This window comes from Arachis hypogaea, chromosome 10 (assembly GCF_003086295.3).
Source record: "Arachis hypogaea cultivar Tifrunner chromosome 10, arahy.Tifrunner.gnm2.J5K5, whole genome shotgun sequence".
Classification (NCBI taxonomy): domain Eukaryota; kingdom Viridiplantae; phylum Streptophyta; class Magnoliopsida; order Fabales; family Fabaceae; genus Arachis; species Arachis hypogaea.
The window spans coordinates 109,498,399-109,519,481 of record NC_092045.1 but is presented as its reverse complement, the minus strand read 5'-3'; the positions used below and the strand labels follow the sequence as shown (position 1 = coordinate 109,519,481).

Here is a 21,083-nt window from a genome sequence, read left to right as displayed (position 1 = left end):
ATCTCTTCGATAATTTTTAGTTGAACAAAATCAACAAATTTTCAAATACCAAAAATTTATTAGTCAGACCAAAAATTAATCTCAGCTCAGAACCAATCCTCCAAATAAGATTGTTTTTGAAATCTTTCTACTTCGAATGAATACCTTACCAAGCACTCGATACGGTTTTGATGTGTTTAATCCTAGAAAAAAGTATTTCTCTACATCCATATTTATTTTGCATCACTTTGACCCAAAAGATTTTTCTATCATGAACAATTTTTTAGACTAATTTCATTAAATTAACTTTATTTAGAACTTTCGTTGGTTTGAAAAGATGAGGTTTTTTAACTAGATAAAGAATTATTTTACTATCATCACATGCATTGATCAGGTGGTATATTTGATTAAGAATTTTAGCTTCTATGTTAAGGAAAATATTTAAGTAATTAAGTTGTCAATATATGATAATGTATGTTCAGCTACTATTTGGAGTCTTAGTTTGGCAAAAAATAAAGAACTTCTAAGTTCTAAGCAATTTGATATCTTCTAAGAAGTTGGATATACCTACTGCAAAGGATTTTTTGTTTTCTTTTTTTTTTTCCGTGAAGATACCTACAAAGCAATTAATTTACAGCAGGTTACTAAAAGTTATTTTTTTCATAAAATATAAATACATCATTTGAAAAATAACAAGATATTGGAGAATAAAATAAATGTAAGGTAGACATTAATTAATGGTTTTTATGAAAATTGCTTTCGATTTGAGTAATGCCTTTTTCTTTTCACAACGCTTTGGAAGAGTGTATCACACTATCACGCGGCACACGATCCATAAATTCATATATACAAATAAATATTGGGAGCCACTCAAATAAAGTCGTTTAAAATATTTTTTAAGATATTTTTTAATAATTAAAATTTAACACATATAATTTATTAAATTATATTATTTTTGTCAAAATTAAGTCAGATAAATTAATTTTATTGAAAAAAGTAGTGAATCAAATCTTGAATTAGTCTAAATTAATATTATTTTTATAAAAAATGGCTACAATACCCTTATTAAAAAAATGACTAAAATACTCTTATTATATTTATTAATTTTGAAAATCCTAAATTCTAGTTCTTTATTTCTCTGTCATTATAGGATTAGGATTTAGAGTTTTCAATATATATATATATATATATATATATATATATATATATATATATATATATATATATATATATATATATATATATATATATATATATAAAGGAGTATTTTATTTATTTTTTATAATAAGGATTTTGTAGTCATTTTATATAAAAAATAATATTAATTTAGACCGGTTCAAGATTTGATTTCTTATTTTTTCGATTAAATTAATTTGTCTAACCTAATTTTGACAAAAATAACACGATTTAATTAATTATATGTGTTAAATTTTAATTAATAAAAAACATCTTTAAAAAAAGACGTTTAGACGTTTTTATCTGAGTGACTCCCATAAAAATTACTTTTTTTTATTCCTTTCTTTGAATTTTATTATTAAAGTCACAATCTTGATATATAGAATTCTTTTATTGCAATTATTATATGATGTGGAAAAAAAAAAGTGGTGCTTGATCATTAATGCACCAAGCACCAAAATTGTATTGCTTTTATTTGGGTCAATTTATCAATTGTATGTTTCATGAACCCAAAAAAAAGGGGTTAAAAAACAACTTTTAAATTCATAAAACTTGCATAATGACTTATTTGACCGTTTACAAAATGTGTGTGTTAATCAACCTTAAAGGTCTCATTACATATATGCTAACCAATGCAAAATTACATTATCAATTTCAATTTCTAAACTTCCAAAAACAAATGGCTAATTTAATTTGCAAATTAAATTAAACTAGTGTAATTGTGTAAGGGTCTTCACTGCAATAAACAAACATTTAATTACATTAAATATACATTTAAATACATTAAATATATATTTAAATGAAATATACATTAAATATTCTAAATTAAATATTAAATATAATAATATATAAATAAGATTATTTAGTAAGATAAATATAATAAAAAATATAAAAATAAGCAATTTTCTCCAGACCCGGGAAAAGCATGAAAGTCATGGTGCCTGCTCCACATAAAAAAACAAAAAAAGATAAATGTAGAAAATATGAAAAGGACTAATCTAAGGTCCCATTCAACCATCCATTTTCTATAGACAACTTTTCCCTACATAAAAACCTTATGTACCAAAAGGATTGAAATGGCATATAGTACTTTGTGTGAGAATTAGTCATTTATTATTTTAGTTTCGGGTATTGAAACAATGAGTACTAATAATAAGGAGCTATGCCCGCAATATAATTTTTTTAATACTCGAATATATTTTTTAATTAAAAAATACAAGTTCAAACTAATTAAACAAAAAAAAAGAGTAAAAAACCTGATGTGTCACAAACTAATAGGGCTCCATATGGATTGGATAATATACGCATATCCGCGGTAATTATCCGCACTCGATCCGAATTTTGCGGATATTATTCGATCCGCATTATGATAGGATCGGATTACGGATTCGGCAGTGATATCCGCAGATCCGATTTGCAAATCCATATATCCGCACATCACATATAAATAGCATAGTTTAAGAAAGTAAACTTTAATGTGATATGAATTTTAGTGTCTTATTTTATGATATTTTGTTTTTGATTTTTTATGTTGTACTTCAACTTAGAATAATTAAACTTAAATCTTGTGCTATTATTTTGTTTTTGTTATTCAAGAGAACTATTATTGATAATATTTTAGAAGTAAATGGGCTTAAACAGATAAAAAATGAATTTTTTGGATATTTTTTTTATAAAAACAGTCAAACAGAATCTTAAAATAATTTTTTTTGAATTATGCGGATATATCCGATATCCGATATCCGATCGGATCCGCAAGTATTTGGATCGGATCCATCCTAAAAAAAACGGATATCGTATCCGATCCGATCCGATGAGTGCAGTGCAGATCGGATAAAATTTCAGACTATATCCAATCCGATCTAATCTGTGTGTAACCCTACAAACTAGGATACTGGCCCGTGGAAAGATCTAGACTCTAGAGTCGTTTGTGTGAGAAGAGAAAAGTGTGGACTTTTAAAAAAAAAAAATTATGAAGAAGGACGGAAAGAAGTTGAATGCATCAATGTAGGGAAACATGCATGCCTTTAAGCATTAACAAAGTTGTGGTTGGGAGAGGAAAAAGGAAAAGAAAAGAAAAAAGTAGTTAGTTAATAGTGTAAACAAAAATATGTATTCACACAAACAATTAATTAATATATATTTGTATATATTTAAATGATTTTTTTAATATATATATATATATACATGTGATCGTTTTGTTTATACAAAATATAAGTGTAGATTACACCACAAAAATACTTCTAAAAATTTTTAAAATATGACATAAATAATAAAAATAAAATTTGTTGTTTTATAAGTAATGCTTTTGTATTTGACAAAGGATTTCAGTATTTGGATCCAAATTTTATATTAAGAACATTTGAATAACTATTTAGAAAGGACACATGTAAAAAATTGGAGCAAAATTCAGTTCTTAGACTCTTATTATTTCCTTAATAAAAATTTTTGGTCATTTACCAAAAAATAATGCAAAAAAAATTTACTTGAAGTAAATTCACTAAATTTTAAGGATAAAAGAAAGTGACTTTTGTAATCATGTTGGTAAAAAGGTAAATCAAAATTTTATCCCTAAAAAGTCTTTTTAATAATATATCATTTTAAATATTCTCTTCATTTTTATATAAAATACTTTTATGACTTTTATGTTGTATAGAAAATATTTGTGCTTACCAAAGAAACGACTACAATATTAATGTATATGACATTTTTATCTTATTTCAAAAGTTGAAGAATTATTATTAAGAACAGAGAAAAATTTAAGGATAAGTAGAATTTATTAATTTTTTTATTAGTATTTTTAGTTATTAATTTAATTTTTTAATTTAATAATTTAATAATATATTTTTAAAAAATATTATTTACACATTAAAATTAATTATTATATATTTAGATATAAATATATAATTTAATATATTTTTAATATATATTTTAATAACTTTCTAATATTTTTATTAAGAATATAATTGAATATTGGTCTTAATTAAATAATTATAACTCAGAAAGATGATGAGAATGAGTTGGTGGCGGTGCTTAGTCAAGAAGGGTGATGACCACCAACTAAGTATTATTAAGTTTGTAATAATGAACAAGAAATGTCAATCCCTGACTCCTTCAATCCTATTTTAACATTGCAAATATTAAATAGTTAGGTTGAAATTAAAGTGCAAAAAATATGTTTACACAAAATTTGGTGCATTGTTCTAGAACAATATAGAATCATTCGTTAAGATCTTTCTGTTTCTTTTGCTTCTTGGATTCCATGATGACTGCATTTGGACAGTAGCTATATATAATTTATAAGATAAAAATTCATAAATAATTATTTTTATATAAAATTAATAATTAAAAATTATTAAATAATAATTTAATTAAATTTATTAAATTATCTAATAATTTTAATGATTAAACTTTAGGTAAAAATAACTGTTAATGAGTCTTTTTCAATTTATAATTGAGACATGCAAATCAAAATGATAAAGCAATTGAGTTTTGTTTTGTTTTGTTTTTTTCTTTTCAAGAGAGATAGAGAGAGCAAACTCCTTTGTTATCTTCATATTTCTCTCTGTACATTATTAAGATGACCGAATGATGGAAGGAAAAGTTATTTTATTTTTTAATTTGCGAGTTTAATAGTCAAATTAGTTTTTAAAAAATAAGATATTATTTAAATTTGTTCTTAATTTTTTTTAAAATTAAATTGGTCTTTTAAAGATTACGAATTAATTATATCTGTCATTTAGTTGCTTTACTTGTAATTTTTGTTAACAATTAATGATGTAAAATATTAACTGATTACATACATGACATATAAGATGTTCAATTAGACGTTAACTAAATATGTTTAAGAAAATTTATCAATTTAGTCACTAGGTCATACTGGGAATAAGATTTTTGTAACTGAGAAAAATAACTAAATTAATAAAATTTCATAAATATATTTGGTCATATCTAATTAGACATATTAGGTACTATATATATATATATATATTATCAATTAACGTTTTACAACATTAATTTTAAATAAAAATTATTAATAGAGTAACTGAAGGACAAATATAATTAATTCGTAATTTTTAAAAGATCAATTTAATTAAAAAAAATTTTAAAAATAAATTTAAAAAATGTCTTATCTTTTAAGAATTATTTGAATATTAATCCTTAATTTGCTTCTCTACATTAATCCTACCAAAATCATTATTGTCATCCTTATTATAATTATAAGTACAGAATATACCCAAATCTAAGGTATATTATTAAAAAGACTTAATTTGTTTTAGGTAATTTTTAATTAACTTTCTCATAAATAAGGCTAGGTATCTTTTATAATTTGTTTAGTTATGATTGAAATTTTTTTTAATCTTTTTTTACCTTAGTTAATTAAACTAACTTATTAAACCATGATAAAAACCTATTTTACAAATTACAATAGTTTTCAAAAATATTTTATTTTACCATTTTTTAAATTTCTCAGTTCACACAATTTTCTTAATATGCTCCAACTTTTCGGCCACAAAAAAAAAACTGAAAATAAAAGTAAAAAAAGAAAATCAAAACAAAAACGACTTAGAAGTTGAAAATGGTGAACAACTTCAAATGTAACAGAGATCTTTTTTGTTTTATGACTAATATAGCAGAGAATGTATATAGGTTGAATGACACCTCTATACATTACATACGCACAAGTTTATAAATATATTAGAATTTTTTATATTTTGGTTGTTTATATAATTTTTGATGAATTTTTGGGAGAAGAACAGAATAAGAAGATGATAATACACATATGTGAAGTTGTTGTATTCAAGTTACATGATACAAAGAGTCACTTTATTTATAGGGATATTACCAACTAATCTCATAAATATTTTATCTACTAACTATTAATCATTACTAACTTAACTCTCAATTACTAACAATACTAATAATATTTTAATATGTTCCCACAAGTTGGTGGATGGAACATGTCAATAATCCACAACTTGGATAAGTTTCGACGAGATGGTTGGCGAAAAGGCGTGTGGTGCAGTAACGCAAAGGAAGAGGCGTGTGGCGCTAGATGCAGACAAGACAAAGAAAAAAGAGCGCTGCGGCGTGGGCCGCAATTTGGTCATGACAGAAGAGATGAACAGGAATTCTATGAGCGGCGTGCAGTGATGCAGAAGAGACGATGCTTGCAATGTGGTGACGCAGAGAAGGAAGATGCCTTTGGTGGCGGATGCCCTGTTGAACTCACAGAAAAAAAATGGGAGGAGACGTCGGGACACCGCGACGGGAGGAGACGTCGGGACACCGCGACGACCGGCAGTGTTTTGAACAGATAGATAAAAAGAGGAAGAAATAAGGCTACTCCTCTCGTTTCTGTGTTTGAGAGTGAGACAACTAGGGAAGAAAAAAAAGAGAGAAGAAAGGAAGCAAGGAGACGTCGGAGACGCCGCGACGACTGGCAGTGTTTTGAACAGATAGATAAAGAGAGGAAGAAATAAGGCTACTTCTCTCGTTTCTATGTTTGAGAGTGAGACAACCAGGAAAAAAAAGGAGAAGAAAGGAGACATTGAAGACGCCGCGACGACCGACAATGATAAAGAGAGAAAGAAAATGTACAGACAGGGAGTGATTTTTTTTATTTTTACCGAAGAAGAAGGAGAAAGGGAAAAAAAAAGAAGAGAGTAGAAAAGAAGAAAAAGTGATGATGACAACAAACTTTGAGAAGCGCGTGAAAGCGCAGGTCTAAATGACCATAATTTTGGGTAATAGAAAGAGAGAGGGAATGATATAACCAAGACAACACCAGCTATTGAAAATAGAAGATCATCAATTTAGATGAGAAGGAACAGAGTCGGTGACAAATGTTGGATTTTCATTAGAATGAATATTGAAAGAGCTAGTGAGATTTTGTGTTACGTTAGAAGATGATTCTGCCATTAGATAGAAAGAAGACAATGGAGATTGATTATTTGGATTTGAAGAAGAAGCATGATGATCTTTCACCGAAAAACTAATGGCTTATCCTCTTCAAGGAGGATACCATAGCTCTCATACCATGTTGAATTTCTGGAGAAGATGATAATATTATATGTGAAGGTGTTGTGTTCAAATTACATGATACAAAGAGTCACCCTATTTATAGGGATATTACCAAATTAACCTCATAAATATTTTATCTACTAACTATTAGTCATTACTAACTTAACTCTCAACTACTAACAATACTAATAATATTTTAATAATTCTAATTAAACTTGTTACGGGAGAAGTATAAGCATTAAACATATGATCAATATCTCTAATAAGATGTCCACTTTTAATTCCCTTATTCTCGTTCTTCGAATTTTCAATTTCCATTTTCTTTTTATTTTGATTTTTTAACCTTTATTTTTATTTTTTATTTTTAATTTTTTTACTTGAACACATTAAAAAAATTGGATAGATTGAAAAAAATGAAAATTGTAATGAAATCTCTTTGAAATTAAAATTATTGTAATTCACAAAATGGGTTTTATCATAGTTTAGTAATAATTTGATTTAATTAGCTAAAGTTAGAGAGATAATTAATCTTAATCACAATTCACAAATCAATTCCTTAAATGACAATTGAACAAATCATAGAGGACACCTAATCTTCTATTTATCTTCTATTTACGAGAGAGTTGGTTAGAAATCATCTTTTTTTTAATATACATATTTAATTATGTATTATGATACTAACAAAATTATATTAATTAGATGATATTCAATACATAAAACTAAATTTATTATTATTATTATTATTATTATTATTATTATTATTATTATTATTATTATTATTATTATTATTATTTAATTTCAAAGAGAAATATGCAATAGCATGAAAGAACAGCTGTTGTGGAAGTGACAAAGGACCATTATTGGCCTTTTCTTGTATTTTGGAGTTGCATCTCTTTTCCAATTTTTATTATTAAAAATACTCTCTCTTTATAACCAAATAGAAAGACTACTTCAATTGGACAACACCATTATTCATATTAACATGTCTATTTCTGCTTCCAAAAAACAAAAATAATATTAATAATCATCTGTTGAACAGGCCATTCAATTTGTCAATTAGAAAAACGTAACAATAATAATAATAAAAAGAAAACTTAAACGGAAGAGTAGGCCACATTACTTCAATTCAATTCAACAAAATTTATATTGTTTTAATCATTATTCTCAACATTTATGCCACATTCAATGTTCTACAGATAGATAAATTAACTTTATGAAGACAAACATTTATGTTTGGTTATTAGTGACTAAGCCAAACCTTTCTTATGTGTGCTTTTTTTTAATTTTTTTTTTGGTATAGATTTTTTTTAAATCTATTACCAGAGTTGAATACAAACGAACTTGGGCCAGAATGAAGCCCAAATTACAAGAGGTGCAGTCTTTTTCTTATTTTTTTTTTGGGTTTTTCAAAGGACAAATGTGGGTCTAAACTCTATTTAAAAATTAGTTTAATTATTCTGCCAGTTCCTATAATTTCATTAAATTTTCAGTTAGGTCTATATACTTTTTTTTCTTTTCAGTCGGATCCTATACTATATTTTGTAATTAAGTCCCTATCGTAACAAAAACGAATTAACAGAATATTCTGTTAAACTATATAGAATATTCAGTCAAATATTAGTCATATTCGTTTTGTTTAATAGAATATTCCATTAATTCTAATGTTTTTGTCACAATAGGGACTTAATTACAAAATCTGATACAGTATAAAGACTCAAACGAAAAGAAAAAAAATATAGGGATCTAATTGAAAATTTAGTAAACCTTAAAAATTTGTTGTTGGCCAATAGGTCACAAAACAGGGTTAAACAGACTAATGAACTTAATTACTATACCAAAACAAATTGGTTAGAAGAGGTGCAGTTTTTAAACACAAAACGCAAAAGTTGAATGCATGGAACCTGTTAGGGTGTTTAGTATATTTGGGATTATGCTGATATGAAATGAACAAATCCTACTATGATCATGCATGTAAATCTATTTATCTCTTCAAGATTTTCATGCAAGATAAATCTCTGATTTTACAATATATCTTCCTACATATTCCAAAAATTCAAATATTAACATCTTCCTTAACAATCAACTTAGAAAAACTATATATATTTAAGGTTAACCAGTATTAGTATTAGCAATGGTATTTCACCGTTTCCGGCCCGAAACGGTTTTCTTCACAGCCCCAACCGAAACTAAGAACTGATCGAGGGACGATAAGGTCCTCATGTCGTCCGGAGGGAAATAGCTGGCAGCTTTTCCCATGACTGAAGAGAATAGAAGGGAAAGTGATGGCCAAGTGGGGTTGGTATCGACCAAGAACTCGTCCAAGAATGCAAATGCCGCCCGGAAATCGGACCGGCTTGCATTTATTGGAGCTGCAAAATGAGCAGGGATAATTCTCTTGAACCTCCAATCTTGCGAGATTCTATCAACCCACTCTCTAACCTGGATAACAGTGAACACAAATTCTGAATCCAAAACTCGAAAACACCAACAAACACATCTCTTAGGCTTACTTGTCTTACAAGTCACAACAACAAACGTGTCGGAGTCTGAATGCAATGGTGTAAAAAGGAGGTGGAGTGAACTTTGCCTATGGTTCCCTACATTACAAATACTTATACTCACACAAAGATGTCTTTATGCGAAAATGATAGTTGAAAACCAATAGATAGTTTGTTATATTTGACTAAACTGCTCAATATAATACGTGTCAACATCTTAACTACCATCTTTACATAAAGACATCTTCATGTGAGTAGTCACCTTTTTCCTAGTAAAAGATACTTTTGAAACATCAAGACTATTCAATTTATGTGTCTATCATAATCATAACCACCTATAGAAAATAACACAAGGTTGAGCAGTTTATAAATTGGTAGCTATATATCAGGTAACAAGATTAAGAATTTAGGATATTCAAATAAAACAAATGATACTTCAGAAAGAGGATTACCTTTTCAGGAACTTTGCTGAAGACCAGTGTCTTCACAATTGGTGAAACAATCAGTTTCTGCGACATCTGTGCAAAGCTAGCATTAGGTTCTAACAGATTCGATGGACCAAGAAACAAGATTTGTAGAACCATTCTTTCCCATCCTGCAGAGTAAAGCTATAGGATTTAAATTCAACCTCAAATGAAAGTAGTATGCATTCTGCAAGTGTGGGAGGGAAAGATGCCGACCTTTTTGCCTGTTCGTCTTGTTGTCAACTACGGGTTCGTTCGGTACCTCTTTCCCTTTACTAAGAATTTTTACAGCCAAACCATTTTTAGCAGATGCTAACAGTGATTCTTTGCTTATACACTCTGGTGGCTGTCTCGGAACGAAAATAACAGCATCTGTCACCAATAGTGTTCTTGAAGGCTTGTGATAGAAAGCTACTTCGACGTAAGGACCAATTCCTGATAGATAAGAGAGGAAATGAAAAAACTTGTGGATTTATGAAGAGAATGTCTAGAAAACATGCGACAGCAGATTATCATTACCAACTTCTGGTGAGCTTAGAACTTTTTGCTCTATTTCACCAGCCCAAGGAGCGGATGAATCCTCGTCTTTCAATGTTTTAGCCCGAAAAATGCCTAAGAATTCCAATGGCAAGTTCAACGGCCAACTCCATTGCCTCGGGGCCACCCATACCTGAGCACGGGGGAATTTCCGAGAAAACGGACCAACAAATATTTTGTGTTCATAAGCAAAAGTAGGGAGGACAATATATTCAACTGGAGCTCCCAATTCCTTAATGAGCTGCGCGCGCGCACACAACACGCACAAAAAGGTTCACATGTTAAGAAAGCATAATTCCAAAAAGGTTCAAAAGCCATGAACCAAATGAAGTCAAGCTAGTTCCACACAAGCAATATGTTGGATCAAAGTAAGAGAATTGGAAATGAACATGAACCTGAATACATTCATCAGTTGGAGCTATTGGTGCATGGATCCATAAGCCACCAGATTTGAGTTTGATAACCGTCATTCTTATGTTTGTGGAAACACTGCTGAAGCCTAATGCCTGCTCTTGTTCAAATAGCCATATACAACCTTTCACAGCCTACAACCATGATTTAAACAAAGGGAGAAATAATCATAAAGTGTTTCAAAAACACATCTTCTAGCGAGACTCCAATATATACCAACATGATTGAGCATTAATTACATGAGACTCCAAATTGAAACAATAAAATGTAGAAGCCATAGTGGTTTGCACATTCAGACCGTATCCAAATGCAACTTAAAAGAATTGCACAATAACTGCATAGAAATTAAACAGGATGATTTTTAGTTTATTCATGAAAAAGATCAAAAGCAAATGAAATTCAGAGAAAGCAAAGATGATAGACCTCAGTCCTAATAGTGCGCCTGTTGAGGAATGGACCAAGTGGGAAAGGGAAGCCAGTGAAGTTGAAGTAAAACCTGCCACTACTACCATTACTGTTGCTTTTTGTTACAGTACTAGTAGGGGTGGCTGTGGAAGCCACAACCAAATTGGTTAACTCTCTTCTTTGTTGTTGTTGTTGGCTTGGTTTCACATGATGCAAGAATAGACCCTTCAAAGATCCTCTATAAAAACTTGAACTTGAGTCTCCAAGGTAGATGGGGTTCTGCAAAATGGTTGATTTGGCAGAAGAGACAGCAATGGTGGCTGCCACCATTTTTTTGATTTCCAAGGTTTGATTGATGTGTTAACAGTGTACTTGTTTTTGTTGGGTGCTCTTGTCTTGTTTGGATGTGTTCCGAATTGGAGATGCTGTTGGCTTTGCTTTTGCCACGTGGATGTTTATGAGCCTCAGATTTAATTGTGGAAACGGTGAACTAAACTATGCAAGTCTTATGGGGGAAAATGAACTAGAATTGTGTTTTTTTTTTTTTTTTTGGTTACTAACTAGAATTGTGTTTGACCTTTGATAGAATTCCTTGTTCTAGAACAATGTAGGTTTTTTCTTTCATTTGCTTATTTATTTAGAATTTCTGTTTTATTTGCTCCAAATTAGAAGGCTCTACAATATTCCCATTGGCAACTATAATTGAAATTTTTGTTATTAAAATAAAATTTTATCATGTAAAAAATTTAATATAATAATTTAACCATATTCATAATTTTAAAATTAGTAATTTTGTTTAACGTTACAATATGCAATTAGTTGTCTGTATTTTTAAATTTATCAAAATGTTACAGCCATACATGAAATGTAAATCTCTCATAATTATGCAATAAATCTCTTAGAGAGTGTTCACTTATGAGACCAATAAATTGCTTTTTCTGTGAAAAGTGAAAACTACAAAAGATGCAAAAATAAACACCCTCTTTAGCTTTTCTTTCATTGTAAAGGGATTCTGACTTTAAGATCGACCATCCAGCACAGCCAAGCGCAGGAAGATCACTAATTTTAATGTTAACAAAATAATGCTTCCAGATATAAGCAACACAACTGATATAACTACAACTTACAAACATGAAAGTTTTAACAGTATAGAGAGGACTATCCATTTGTCCGTACAAAGTATAAGTTGTATTGATAAATCACTATTAGCCACCAAAATGGGGCCTAAACATTTTTATCACACCTACAAATGAACCAAGCTCTACCAGAGCTAAAATCAATACTCAATTATACTGAGGCTCTATATGGAAAAGAGAAAAGATGCAACCTGTAAAAGGAATTGGCTAATTACAAAGTAAAAGATATCAGATAAAGGGTGCCACTGGGGGAAGCAAACATTAGTCATAATGCTTGCGAAATTGGCACTTTCTGCTTCACGGTTTCAAGTGACAATTTCTCTGATAAGCCAATCCAAACTAGGATATGAGAAGTATAAGATGAGAAATGACGGGAGAGCAAAGAGAATCGTAACTAGTATATACAGAGCCAAGATGGCAGCACTAGCTGGTATCGCATATAAGATGATCAAAAGAAATATAATGACCAATGGGAACTTAGCTGTCAATTGGACAACAAAAACCAGCGACTTCCGAAGAGAAGCATGCAGCCTTTCCATACTGAGATAGTCGCCGGTATTGCCATGATAAGGGCCAGAACCAGATGTCTCTGGGTGGTGAACTTGGCTCCTCCGGGCATTTCCATGGCTTACATAGCTTCCCATGGTTAAATTGTCTTTAATTGGCCAATGTTGTTGATTATCACCACCACAATTTGAGTGCGATTTCCCTCTATCACCATTCATGCTCTCAACCATCCAAAGAAGAAAGTAGTTCTTGCGAGGGAATTTAATATTCCCTTGATAAACCAGACGGAAAGATAGAAGGTTGCACCACGGGCAGGAGATAAAGAGAGGAAGTTGAATTGGCAGCGTTGGGAACTTCACAACGGCCCATTGCAGTCCCAGGATACAATTTTTACAAAGGGTGTGCCCACACCACAATACATAGGGCACATTTTCAACAATGTTGAAAGATTCCCAGCATATTGGGCATTCCAGCCCTTCTTCTCTCCCAACAACCGAATTCTCATCATCAGAACATTCCGATGCAGAATGAGTTGGCTTTGTGGAATCATTTTTCTGCCGCACACTTCCAGCAATACAGTTTGAAGCAAAGTTCCACATTCTCAATCACAATAGGTAAAATGACCAAGCATAACGGATCATTTGGACTTCAATGGGATCATTAGTGGTCCACTCTAGGCATCCAATCTGAAAAAGGCAAAAAGCCAAACAGGACAGAGTCACATAAGTGTAGCCAGGTAAAACCTAGAAAATTTATTTTCAGGGAGGAAAAAAAAAAACAAAAGAAAGAACATTAACCACAATAACATGTTCCCTCAAAACTAAATCATGTTGGAGGAATAGAAAACCAAACATAAATTAGAAGTAAATATTATATACGCATCTTGCTAAGCAATGATCATATGCAATACACCAATAATATTAATCTAATTCATGCATCTGATACACATTCTATTAGCTATAAAAGATGCTCATAATACATGTCTTCCTCTCCGATTTTACTATAAATAGCAAAACAAACATGTAACAAAAGTCCTTTCTAATTCATTTTCAAGCAAGGGGCCATGTTCTTCCATAGTGAAAGATCCTAGTACATGCATTTATTTAGTACACCACAATAGGTATCATCCATATGTGCCACTCTGTCAGTTGCCAAAACACCAACCCCCCCCCCCCCCCCCAACTTTTCCTTTGGGAGTGATAGATCAACACACAGCTCATCATAGGCTCACTCATTCATTTGATTAATAACTTCTCTAAACATTATCGTTAAAAAAAGAGCTAAATACTATAATCTGCATTTATTTTTCCCTAAATACAAGATAGAATGGTTCAATTATTTTTATGTTGGATCACAGAGATAACAATCAAACAAGATGATGGCCTACGAATTCAATACTTGTAGCATTGTGCTTAAATAACTCCACCATGATTGAAGGAGAGCTTTCAGCATAATCAGGATTTAATTAAGACTGCTTAAAATCGGTCCTTAATCCTACATACATAACAACCAAGGGAACAGAGGAACTCAATCAAATTGTCTCAGAAAAGCATCAAGTAAGGTAGAAAAGTTCCAGACAGCAAGAATGCCTAATTACACGCAGATTATTCACTATTCAAAACTGGAGTATGATTATGGAGCTTGTTCAAATAAAGAACATCAAGTTGATGGAAGAGAACTAAAAATAGCTCAACTGCTCAATCCAATTAACAACTAGAAATGTGAATAAATATGTTTGACAAGCAGTCACATCTGAATGGACTCAACTGTCGAACATAACTAGTAGCCATGGTAGCGTCAGAAATCAATCACCACTTAACTGGCGATCCACACCAAAGGATGGAGGGTATTGACGGAAAGGGAAGGGAGCAATAACGTTTCATATATCAGCTAGTTCAATTAGTTTTTTGATATAAGTTTGAATACATCATCGAAAGTATAGGAACATCTGAATGCAAAGCCTGATAGATATTGAAGGCCAATGCCAGAATCTTAGCTCTCAATTGTTATTGGCAACGTACAGCACTGAAAGCACCATGGAAATAGGTGAATCAGAGACTCTAATTTGTTGCCTTTCCATCTCAATTATTAACAAGTAGAAACATACATCCGTTCCTTTTTATTTGATCAAAGGATGTACCAGATTTTCGCAGTGTTGCGGAGGGAGTATTTGAGTAGCTGGCACACTCCTAAGTCCTAAGCATCAGAAGACACAAACCACCACCTAGAAATGAAGATACTAGATGCAAAGCATGAAGAGACCAAACCAAACCAAACCAAACTAATCCAATCAAATCAAATCAAAGCAATCGATTCCTCAATTAGCTAACAGTTAAGTCCAACCTACTAACCAATAACTTCATAGCAGAAAACGTAATTTTGCCCCCTCTTCAAACTATTTCTTATGAACTCCCTTATACAAATTAGATTCGTGTATCAAATTTCAGCTTTTTAACCAAACCAGTGCAACTATCAACGATGTGATGGAAAAAAAAAAACATACAAAAAAAGGAACTTATTTAAACGTGGAAACTGAATTAGTCTATTAACTGATCAATGAACAAAATGAATCGCAAATTGTAAAAGAACAAACAAACAAAAAAGAAAGGCGTAATGAAAATAAGATAGGGTAAATTAAAAAAAAAATCAAATTGGATTTGAAGGAAAAGAAGATACCGTATCAGGCGCAAAAGTAGAGAAAGAGGAAATCAGAGCAGAGAGCAGAAGAGAAAGGAGTGGCAGTGAGCGGAAGGAGGTGAGAAACGTGATTTGATTCAATTCGATTCCAACCTACTCGCAATTACACCGCGTCGTGTTCGTAGGCCCCGTTTGCTTCTAATTCATCTCAAATTCTCACTTCTCAACCCTTTCTTTTTATTTTTATTTTATTTTTTTTATTTTTTTGTCAATGGCCGGTTGGACCATTAATTTGTGTCACTGGTCTCGCTTATGTCATCTGAATCTGATTAAGCTTAGATGGCAAGAAAGTGTAATATCGTAATATAAAAAGAATTAAATTGTTCAAACTCGTTATTTTGAAAATTATCAGCATAACTCTAATTAAATAATCATGTAAAGGATAAATTACTTACAACAAAATTATTTGAAAAAAAAATTCGGTAAATTTCTTTATTTCAATTTAGTTATATTTTTGTCTCATTTTGTTTTCATATAAATCGTTATAAATTGACACGATTTATAATTTTTATATAAATTATTGCACTTTGATAAGATTTTGTAGATGGTCTCATTTTTAGAATTATCACCACCTTTGGTCATTGACATTTAGTAAAGACATACATTAAACGTATTATTTTTGTATTTTTTTTTTGGAATAAGAAGATCAAAATAATGCCAAAAAAATTAAATAAAAGAAATTATTGAATAATTGAATTTAACTCATTTTGATAGTTCTCCAATAACTAACCGCCCAAATAAAAATAAAATTCTAAGTTGAGAATCACTCAATTAAAAAAAATAGTAATGAAGAGGAATCAAAATCAGAATTAAAATTAAAAATTAGGTCAATTCAAGCGAAGGAACCCAAAAAGATTAGAGTTAAGAAAAAGCTCAATTGGATAAAAGATTTTGTTGTAGATAAAAGAGTAATTATGTATGAGAAACATGAGATTACATCTGACGTGAAGAGTTTGTTACGGAAATAAGAGAATACAGAGTAAGAAAATCATTTTTATAGTAGAGAAGAATTTGAGAAGAGTTTTTTTAAGAGTTTTTATGACTCGAATAGAGGATTTTACATTGTTTATAATAAAATTTCATTTTTTTTTTCAATTTTGTGAATACTATCATTTGGTGCTTTCATTGAGAGAATAGCAAGTCCCAGTAAACTCAATCATCATGCTGAACTCACAACTCTACAAAGAAATCATGTGGAGATTGCTCACCAGTTTTCAATCATCAATGAGAGGATAAATAACTTGGAGGATTCATTACGTAAGAGGCATGCTCAAGGAAGCACTCAAAAAGAAGCAAGTGGAAGCCGAATCGGATGGAGAAGATACTCTCCACACCTTCTTCCACCATGCTGCAAGCTTTAATTACCAGTTTGGTCGAGGTATTAATGCTGATTGCTGAACTCCCTATTTTTGACGGTGAAAATGTTGAGGAATGGATCTTTAAAGTGCATGAATATTTTGAATGATTGTCGGTACCCATTGACACGAGAGTGCATATGATTTCGTTTCATTTAACTGGACTTGCATATTTTTGGTATCATTGGGGAGTCAACAACAAAATCAGTTATACTTGGGAGTCTTTTCTAAATATTTTATTGGTGTATTTTGGACACAATCATTTTTATCACCCTAAAACGACTCTTAAAAAGCTGAAGCAAGTGACTATGGTAGCCGAATACCAAAGTCAATTTGAGGAACTCACTAATTAAGTAACAGGATTAAGTGAGGATTGGGTGATTTCTTTATTTGTTGTTAGATTACAGGATTATTTGAAATGTGAATTGCTATTAGCTAAACCTTCTTATGTTACTTTTTTTGAAATAAAAGAGCTCAACACAATAGAGTGGAGCAGAATTAAAAACAATAGGACGAACAACACCTAGAAATTAACACAAAAAGAAGTTCCCCATGTCATCTCCAACATAGCCATCAACAACACTAAGAGAGCACATCTTCCCACTCTTTATAGCTAATCACAGACATATTGATGATTTCTTCTACACCTTTGCTATCATTCTGAAATATCCTCCTATTCCTTTCCATCCAAATATTCCAGATGATCGTGCAGAAGCACCTCAACCATCGCTTTCGATCCTCCTTCCTACGCGGCTCTTCTGTCCAACTTAGAAAGTGGTCCTTCATCAATCCCGGAAGAGACCATAGCCGGCCAAACACAGATATCCAAGCATTCCACACCTGCCAAGCAAAATCACAGCCAAGAAACAAGTGATGGACCTGCTCAATGTCCCTGTTGCATAACACACACCTCATATCAACCTGATTGAGTATCCCGAACCGACTCAACCTTTCCTTAGTATTCACCCTGCCTATTAAAACAAACCAAGTAAACAACTCTACTTTTGGAGGAACTAGACCTTTCCAAATGGAGTGAGTGAAGCTGTAACTGGTTGTATCCTTTGCAAGCATTCCTTCTTGTAGCACCTGCACAAAGGAGTTAGTCGAAAAAATACTAAGTCTATCATATTTCCACACCACTATATCCTCCCTATTATTTACTAGCCTCACAGCTCTCAAAGTCTCATGCAACTGACCCAGAATATCCAACTCCCACTGAAAAAACTCTCGCCTCCATAGGAAGTTCCAAACCCACTCAAGCCCATCCCAAAACCCACAATCCCCAATAAGCAAACCACACTGGTTTGAAATAGAGAAGAGCCGATGGAATCGATCTTTCAAGAAACCACAATGTAGCCATACATCCTCCCAAAATTGGGTCTGCCGACCGTCACCAATCTCCATGGACAGACCTGTAATCATCTTATCCTTTAATTGTTGATCGGTTATCTGCAACTAGCATATATCCTTCCAAGGGCCTCCTCTGGTAGGTAACACTTGAGTGGCCAATAACTCATCCGGCTTCAGTTTATTACAAGAATAGACTACCTTTTTCACAATGGGCATTCTTCCTTTGCAAACCGCCACCACCACTTAGACAAAAGTGCAGTGTTTCGAACCATATCATCTCTAACTCCCAAACCACCTAACTTCTTTGGAGCCTGCACCAACTCCCATCTTACCAATGCCATACCATTCCTCCCGTCCTCCTTGCTCTATAAAAACCTTCTCTGCAAGGAAATCTATAAAAACCCGTACCCTGTACACACTCTTATCCTAATCAATGGTCATCCTATTTGTTGTGGGCAGAGCTGTAATATAACAATTCTTATCACTCTTATCTCACTATGTCACCCTATGAAGCACTTTACAGCTTTCCAATGCACACCTTGCCTAGGTGCACACCAAGTTCTACCATAGTACTCGTAGTGGATGATCTTTTTAGGGTCAAGGATGCTCTTGACAGAGAGCTTTGTCACTCTCTCCAGGGAGCCCAAGAGAAGCCGCGAGAAACAATTCGAGGTGGGAGATTGGGTTTGGCTTAAGGTGAAGCCTTATAGGAAACAGTCTCTCACCCATCAGACATATAACAAATTGCAAAAGCACTTCTATGAACCCTATCAAGTTATTCAAAAAATTGGAAGGATGGCTTACCGTTTAAAATTACTGCTTTCTTGTGCCTTGCATCTTGTCTTCCATGTCTCAGTTTTAAAGAAGTTCTAGGAAACACTACCATAGAACCGCCAGTTGTGCCTAATCTACCATCCTTGCTGCAATCTCGTCCCATCGCGATTCTTAAAATATAGAATTATAGTTTCTTAAAAATATATTTTAAAAATATAGAATTATAACTTCTTAAAAATATATTTTTTACTTTTTTAATACTTTTAACTTCAAAAAATTGTCAAAACACACTAAAATTTTATTGTAAAAAATTATAGTTTAATCCCATTTAATCATATATTAGAAGCCATTTTGGTGAAATTTCATTCATAAATTATTCTTTAAATTAAGAATGTGTAAATCCAAACAAATCCAAATAAAAACACTTCTCTAATCTAATTTAAGTTTAAAATTGATTAAAATCACATTAATTTAAAATATATTAAATTTTTTTTTGACAAACTATTGAATTTCGAATTCACTTCTTAAAATAAAATCAATACAATCGTACTCAAAAATTGGCATATAATATTATTATTTTATTATTAAATTTAAATTTTATATATAATATATTTAATTTGTTACATTTTTTATATCATTTATATATTATTATTATTATTCCGTGAATGTTTTGTCAATATAAATTTAGATTTATTAATTTATTTATTTTACTAACCTAAAGTAATTAGTATTTTTTAATAATAAAATATATATTTTTTTAAAATGAAATAAACTAATGTAATTCAAACCACAATAGTCTTAATAAGGATTAATAGTTAAATTAGTTCGTAAAAAATGAATTATTTGTCAAATTTGTCCACAAATAAATTTTTGAATCAAATTATTTCCATAAAAATTTAAAACTAATCGTGTTTGTCCTTCTGTAATAAAATTATAATTTTTGTTAAATTTTAAAATTATTCTTGATCGAGATCCCAACCTCCCTCTTGGATTAGATTTGATAGGATAAATTAGGGTACAACAATAACAAGGGTGACTTAATTAGATCCATGTGCAGCAAACTAAGAACATGGATTCTTCTTCTTCAACTTCTTTAAAGTTGTCTTTTCCAATTCTGATTGGAGCTTTTGAGAGAACTCATCAACGATCTCAAACTTACTCGTTAGTCTTCCACTACCATCATACTTTTGTCAAATCCGAATTTTCTTTTGTAAAATCTCTATTTGGTGTCCTCTTTTTTAAATTATCACACAATGCAATCCATTCTCTTCTTATCTACTTCTCTCCTCCACTCTCCACCCGTTGCATCATCCTCTTATTCTCCATCAGAGCCTCCTAATCCCTTTCCTCCATCATAACCTAACCCAAGTCTCAAAGGTTGTACTTTATGGCGTAGACCTATTGGAGGATGACATGAACAACTTTCAAATTGGCCTCTATTTTGTTTGATACAAAGATAACACATGCAACATGCACCTTTTGGAACTTTCTGAAGCCATTATAAAAGGTGTAAGAAAACCAGCATAATTCCCTCTAAGTTTGATACCACTGGTGTCAACGACGTCATTTCTATGGGCATGAAGGGCATGTGTTACAACTGTCCTCTATATCACAACTATCACCATTAACAATATCTCTATCCTTATTTTCCATCACCAAACCAATAATCTCTAGACCAACTTCAGATCTATATCTAAACCTATCTCTATTACTACAACAGCATCGCCTCCATCATCACAGACAGAATTTGCCTTTAATAATCACACAAAA

At 31.3% G+C, this 21,083-nt stretch overlaps 2 protein-coding genes and 1 long non-coding RNA gene across 4 annotated transcripts; all 3 read right to left on the bottom strand.

The window, feature by feature from the left end:
* Positions 1-9,065: 9,065 nt before the first annotated feature.
* On the bottom strand, positions 9,066-12,356 carry LOC112716460 (uncharacterized). Of its 2 annotated transcripts, XM_025768370.3 has the most exons (7): positions 11,513-12,101; positions 11,329-11,423; positions 11,074-11,223; positions 10,661-10,919; positions 10,358-10,576; positions 10,130-10,272; positions 9,066-9,618 (listed from the first exon to the last, which is right to left on the bottom strand). In XM_025768370.3, the coding sequence occupies exons 2-7, from the start codon at positions 11,365-11,367 to the stop codon at positions 9,319-9,321; spliced, it is 1,110 nt and encodes a 369-aa protein (XP_025624155.1). In that variant the 5' UTR covers positions 11,368-11,423; positions 11,513-12,101; the 3' UTR covers positions 9,066-9,318. The 2 variants fall into 2 exon arrangements, with proteins under 2 accessions (XP_025624155.1, XP_025624154.1); XM_025768369.3 differs by lacking the exon at positions 11,329-11,423 and having other exon boundaries at positions 11,513-12,356.
* Positions 12,357-12,659: 303 nt separating this feature from the next.
* LOC112716461 (uncharacterized) lies at positions 12,660-13,736 on the bottom strand. Its single transcript, XM_025768371.2, has one exon. The coding sequence runs from the start codon at positions 13,734-13,736 to the stop codon at positions 12,936-12,938; it is 801 nt and encodes a 266-aa protein (XP_025624156.1). The 3' UTR covers positions 12,660-12,935.
* A 3,802-nt stretch (positions 13,737-17,538) lies between these two features.
* On the bottom strand, positions 17,539-19,474 carry LOC140175900 (uncharacterized). Its single transcript, XR_011866918.1, has 2 exons — positions 19,344-19,474; positions 17,539-18,275 (listed from the first exon to the last, which is right to left on the bottom strand). It is a non-coding gene; the product is annotated as an uncharacterized lncRNA (long non-coding RNA).
* Between the last annotated feature and the right edge of the window lie 1,609 nt (positions 19,475-21,083).